The 6,470-nt window shown below is 45.4% G+C and overlaps 1 protein-coding gene across 1 annotated transcript; it reads left to right on the top strand.

Annotated features, from left to right (window-relative positions):
- The first annotated feature begins 1,580 nt into the window (after nt 1-1,580).
- LOC137659246 (uncharacterized) lies at nt 1,581-2,354 on the top strand. The gene is made up of 2 exons (XM_068394278.1): nt 1,581-1,767; nt 2,173-2,354. The coding sequence occupies exons 1-2, from the start codon at nt 1,581-1,583 to the stop codon at nt 2,352-2,354; spliced, it is 369 nt and encodes a 122-aa protein (XP_068250379.1).
- The last annotated feature ends 4,116 nt before the right edge of the window (nt 2,355-6,470 follow it).

Here is a 6,470-nt window from a genome sequence, read left to right as displayed (position 1 = left end):
AACACGTTGACTGCCGTTCAACTGGGATTGGATTACAACGCCCTGGCTGAAGCCCAACGACAGGATCCAGAGTATCAAGCATGTAGGACATCCTGCACGTCCCTCCGTTGGGAAGACTTTCCCCTCGAAGACTCCAACACCACCCTCCACTATGACGTCAGTACTGGTAGACCGCGACCTTGGATTCCTGCTCCCATGCGACGGCAGGTGTTTGATTTCATTCACGGCCTTTCACATCCCTCGTGCCGTTCTACTGCACAGCTGCTGAAGGCAAAGTTCATTTGGCACGGCATTTCTAAGGATGCTAAGGATTGGGTCCGCGCTTGTACTTCTTGCCAAACTTCCAAAGTACATCGACACACGGATTCCGGTGTGGGCACCTTTCCTCAACCTCAGCGTCGTTTCGCACACATTCACGTCGACGTTGTAGGCCCCCTACCCACATCACAAGGACATAGTTACCTGTTTACCGTCATCGACCGCTCCACTCGTTGGCCTGAAGCCATTCCTATGGAAACTGCAACGTCCGCCTCATGTACATCTGCCTTACTCTCTGGATGGATTTCAAGATTTGGTATCCCTGAGCATATTACTTCTAACAGGGAAACCACTTTCACCTCTCAATTGTGGACATCATTAGCGAATCTCCTGGGCATCACCCTACATCAGACAACGGCCTACAACCCCGCTGCCAATGGAATGGTTGAACATTTTCATCGCACCCTCAAAGCAGCTTTGATGTCCGGCTGCAAGGATTGCAACTGGTTTACTCAGCTTCCCTGGGTCCTCCTGGGACTAAGGACCACTCCTAAAGATGTCCTCGATGTCTCGGCAGCTGAAATGGTGTATGGTGACCCTTTGGTCGTCCCTGCCGAATTTTTTCCTTCTACAACCTCCTCCGACAATCTCCAGCACATACGTCACGTCGTGGGAAAATTTACTCCGTGCCGCCAGACTTACACGCCCCCAGCGAAGCATCACATACCAACGGACTTGCACTCTGCAACACACGTCTTCCTGCGCAACGACACTAGCAAGCCACCGCTAACAGTCCCTTACACAGGCCCTTTCCTTGTGATCCGACGCAGTCCGAAAGCATTCCTACTAAACATTCATGGCAAAGAGGACTGGGTCTCCATTGATCGTCTAAAACCTGCTTATCTTCTGCCAGATGACCCACCTACAGTTCGCCTCTCTAGATCAGGGCGCCCTATTTAACATGTACAGTATGTCATTTTTAGGGGGGGAGCCATGTACCAACCGTGTGTCACACGATCGTACATAAATTATTTTGTATATATTATGCTTGTATCTGTGCTCTTCCCTCGCACTAAAAAGAACCTGAATAATCATGTCTCCGGTTTTCCTCTGTAACATTGTCTGTCTTGTGAACATGGAAAAGCCTGTTGTCTCGAGGTTCTGTATATAAAGGAGAGTGTTCTATAATAAACTTGCTCAGTTGATTGCTTCCTGCCTTTGAGTCTTAACCTTTCTCTCGGCCCGTCACAGTACTGTCTAGTGAGCTGAAAAATGCGGTGATAGAGGTGCAAAGAAAGAATGACCGTATCATCAGATTGAAGATGGGTTGTGGAGGAGAGATTCTGAATATCATAAGTGCATATGCACCACAAGTTGGTTGCAGAGAAGTTGAGAAGGGAAATTTCTGGAGAAACATGGATGTAGTAATGCAAGAACTGGAAGAACATGAGAGGATCATAGTGGGGGCAGATTTTAATGGCCATGTTGTTAGTGAGAATGAGGCAATTGGTCAGGTGCATGGGGGCTAAGGATTTGGGGAGAGAAACCGAGGAGAGAGTGTAGTGGACTTTGCTGTGTCCTTTGACATGGCAATAGTAAACACATTCTTTAAAAAGAAAAGGGAACACCTAATAACAAATAGGAGTGGGGGGAAGATGCTCCCAGATAGACTACTTCCTGTATAAAAGAATAAAGCTGGTGGAGGTCAAGAACTGCAAGGTTATCCCAGGTGACCATGTAGCTCCCAACACAGACTGCTATGTATGGACTTAGGTCTAAAAAGGGAAAGAAAAGCTAAAGCTAAAGGGATAAAGAAAATTAAATGGTACAAACTACTGAGGGAAGGAGATAAAATGAGAGAGTTTAAGAGGAGTGTTTTGGAGGATATTGATATAGGAATTGAATATGTTCAAGAATGGTGGGCACGAAACGCAGCAGTACTAAAAAGGCATGGAAAGGAGCTGCTAGGAGAGACATCTGGTATCATATGGGAAGAAAAGGAGAGTTGGTGGTGGAGTGAAGAAATTGAGAAAGTTGTAAAAGATAAGGAGGCGAAAAAGAAGAAATTGGAAGAGTCACAGTCAAGGGAAAACTGAGAGAGGTTCAGAGAGAAAAACAAGGTGGTGAAGAAGGTAGTAGACCAAGCTAAAGCAAGGGCATATGATGATGTGCATAATGAACTGGGGACAAAGGAAGGATTAAACAAGATGATCAAGCTATCAAAGACTAGAAATAAGAGCACCAAAGATATAACACACATCAAACAAATAAAAGATCAAGATGGTGTAGTACTTAGAAAGGAGGAAGACATTGTAAAGAGATGGAAAGAATATTTTGAACAGCTGTTAAATGAAGAAAATGATAGATTATTAAGAGAGGATGGGCAGGTGAACTTTGGCATGGTAATATGGTTCTCTAGGCATGAGTTAATAAATGGACTGAGGAAGATGAAGAATGAGAAGGCAACTGGACCAGACATGATTCCTGTGGAGGCATGGAAAGCATTCGGAGATGAAGGAGTGGATATACTGTACGATCTCATGATAAAGATTTTCCAGCAGAAAAAGATACCAAATGAGTGGCGTGGGAGCATATTGATCCCAATCTTCAAAGGGAAAGGTGATGTCCAAGAGTGTGTGAAATTACAGAGGTATTAAAATGATGTCCCACACTTTGAAGATAGTGGAAAGGATGATAGATGCCAGACTAAGAGAAGAAGTAAAAATAGGTAAAGAGCAGATGGGATTCATAAAGGGGAGGGGAACAACAGATGGTGTATTTTGTCTGAGGCAACTAATGGAGAAATACCGGGAAAAGCAAAGAGACTCGCATGTGGTATTCATTGACCTTGAAAAGGCTTATGATGAGTCCCAAGATAAGAGGTATGGAGGAGTCTGAGGGAGAGGAGGGTGCTAGAGAAGTAGGCTCGACTGATACAAGAGATGTGCCATAATGTATTTACTAGAGTGAGGAGCAGTGCTGGGGAGACAGGTGGTTTTGAGGTGAGAATAGTATTACACCAAGGGTCGGCTCTGAGTCCATTTATCTTTAACATATTGATGGACATTTTAATAGAAAAATTAAGGGAGGCAGTACCATGGAACATATTGTATGCAGATGATATTGTTCTGTGCGCAGAAAGCAGGGAAGATCTGGAAATGAAATTGGAAAGATGGAGGCAAGTACTGGAGGACAGAGGAATGAGAATAAGTAGATCCAAGACAGAATATGTGTGTACCACCAGTGAAGGGGATGATAGAAAATGTATTCAGCTTAGGGGAGAACAGATAAAGAGAGTTGATAAGTTTAAGTATTTGGAATCTTTTGTTAACGCTGCAGGAGGTATGGAATATGAAGTTAAACATCAGGTACAAGCAGGCCGGAACAAATGGAGAGGAGCCTCAGGAGTTCTTTGTGACAAAAGAATACCACTGAGATTAAAAAGAAAATTTCATAAGACGGTGGTAAGAACGGCAATGCCGTATGTCTGGTTACAGGGAAGTAGCCAAGAATGTACTGAATAACCTGGCTTCAGTAAGGGATATAAATATACAACTCAATAGAACGGAGTTCTAATTGGAAGATGTATATAGCCCTTATTGGCAGAAAGATAGCTTGCACGCATAAATGTACTTGTCCATTTGCGCTAGCGCATGCGTATTCTCTGCCTCCAGGAAACGTTTGCAACGAATCCAGTTGTGGGAATAATGTATGTGCGACAAATCGCAACATTATTGCCGAAATAATTTTGATCATTGACTAACTGTAATATTCTCTTGAATAAGAGCGAACATGTTCTCAAACCAAATATACAGTTATAGAGGCGATCATTTCCCCTTTGGTTTACCTCTCCTCTTTATATGAGGGGCTAGCCAGTGTTCATTACAAAGAAATGGATGTCTGTTTACCTGTGGGCGGGGTTTGAAACGTTCGTAACGTAATGAAAGGATGCCCACGCTGTTGCTATCGTTCTTTTAACGTCACCTAACAATGTTCCTTCGGGACTAATTGTTCGAAACAATAACCCTGTAAAGATAGAATCAAAGTCTCGGAAGACTATCGTGTAAAAAGGCAAGTCGTTATACCCAGGGTATAATGACGGGGAAGGCTGCCTCCATCAAATGGTAAAACCGAGTTTAAGGCCATAACCTCGCGGTTTTGTCTTGGCTAGAGTGCATGCGATGGGAAGGCTTACGACCTTCATGAAGTTTTAACACCCATTAAAGTTTTGTAAAAACTTCTCAGGCACGAGTCTCCCGAAAAAGGGTGAAGTCTCGTATGTGGGGGTTTGCTTCAAGAAGGCCAGACATAATTGCCATCGACCGCTTACCTAAAGGGGTTGCCATCGAACGCTTTCTCGATAGTGAGAAAACTACCGTCTAAATCAGGCAAGGCCTGCCAGGGGAAATGAACTGCAATGTAAAGAAATTTTTCATTCCCCGCTCATTTCCATCTGCTAACCAAACCACTCGAAGTGGGAAGGTGGAGGAAAGATGACGGTAGTTCGTTCGAAAACGAAAGGATCGGTGCTGGCGAAACCAGACCAGCTGATATAGTAATCAGCTGGGAGTGTAGAGTGACGTATCAAGTCAAACCTTTGGAAGACCCATCCCGTAGAAGGGGGGGTCGACTATAGAGTTTTCAGAAAACTCTGGATCGCGGAAACAGAGAGATTTGGATGAGAACCTAGGGGTTCAGAATCTATTTGTGAATTCCTTTGCCACGACCTTAAAGGATGTTGTGCCGAGAACCCACAGGGACTCTGTCGCTGATTCCTGATGGAATTTCCAGGAATTGTGTTACGTGACCAGGACCCAAAAGAACTGTGTCATAGTTACCTGTAGAGAATTGTAAACCCTTAGGCAGCAGGCATCCTTCTGTCATCAGAGTAAAACTCTTGATGACGATGGGCGCGCGCGAACAATTCACGGGACGAGAGTTTGAAAACTCTGTCATGAGAGTAAACCTCTTGTGCACTCGTGAACACTCTGTCATATAAGTATGGCTATGATCACGAGAACCCAAAGGTTCAGCGTGAACTGCGTTGTGAGACCCCGAAGGGTCATAAGAGTTGTTCGCGCACTTCAACCAATTGCGTGCACCTCATTGTTCGTGCGAGCCAAAATGGTCGTGCGAGCGCGCTAATACAGTCGTGCGCTCCAATTCGATCGTGTGCACACACCAATATGGTCGTGCGCTCCTATCAAATCATGTGCGCCAATATGGTCGTGCACGCGCGCCAATATGGTCGTGCACGCGCAATATGGTGCGTGCGCAATAATATGGTCTTGCGCTCTTGCGCCGAACTGTTGGTAGGTGGAAGGGAGCTCGTGCGCGAGCCCTTCACAATTGCGCGCACCTTTTCCGCGCTCGTTGAGTGCATGAGGTTGTTCGCGCACCTGCGCGCATGACAACAAGAGTTTGAAAACTCACCGTCATAAAAAGAATGATTCAGGTCACGAGAACCCGAAAGTTCAGTGTGAACTGTTTTGCGCGAACCCCCAAGGGTCAGCGTAACGAGAAACCGAAGTTTCCCTCTCACTAAACACCAAAGTGTCAGAGTGACTACAGTTACGAGAGCCCAAGGGTTCTGCATAACTAATGTTACGAAACCCAGAAGGGTCAGCGTAATGAGAAACCGAAGTTTCCCTGTCACAAAACACCTAAGTGTCAGTGACTAAAGTTAGGCGAGCCCTAGGGTTCAACGTAACTAATGTTATGAGACCCCGAAGGGTTAGCGGAATGAGAAACCGCAGTTTCCCTGTCACAACACACAGGAGTGTTAAAGTGACTAAAGTTAAGAGAGCCCAAGGGTTCAGCGTAACTAATGTTACGAGACCCCGAAGGGTCAGCGCAACAAGAAACCGAAGTTTTCCTGTCACAAAACACTAAGTGTCAGAGTGACTAAAGTTACGAGAGCCCAAGGGTTCTGCATAACTAATGTTACGAGATCCCGAAGAATCAGTGTAACGAGGAACCGAGGTTCCTCTGTCACAAGACCCCGAAAGGTCAGCGTGATTGATGGCACAAGTTCCCGAAGGCTCAACGTTACCATCGTTACGAGAGCCCGAAGGTTCAGCGTAACTGAAACCCGAAGGTTTCGAGAGGAGTACCGAAGGACTCCTATAACATCTCCGCTTAAGAGGTTTGATCTCCCTAAGGAGAATGTCGCTTAAGAGAAGGCTCTCGCTCCGCCCCTGAAGGGGAACCAT

This window comes from Palaemon carinicauda, chromosome 19 (assembly GCF_036898095.1).
Source record: "Palaemon carinicauda isolate YSFRI2023 chromosome 19, ASM3689809v2, whole genome shotgun sequence".
NCBI lineage: Eukaryota > Metazoa > Arthropoda > Malacostraca > Decapoda > Palaemonidae > Palaemon > Palaemon carinicauda.
This window is presented reverse-complemented; position numbering and strand designations above follow the sequence as displayed.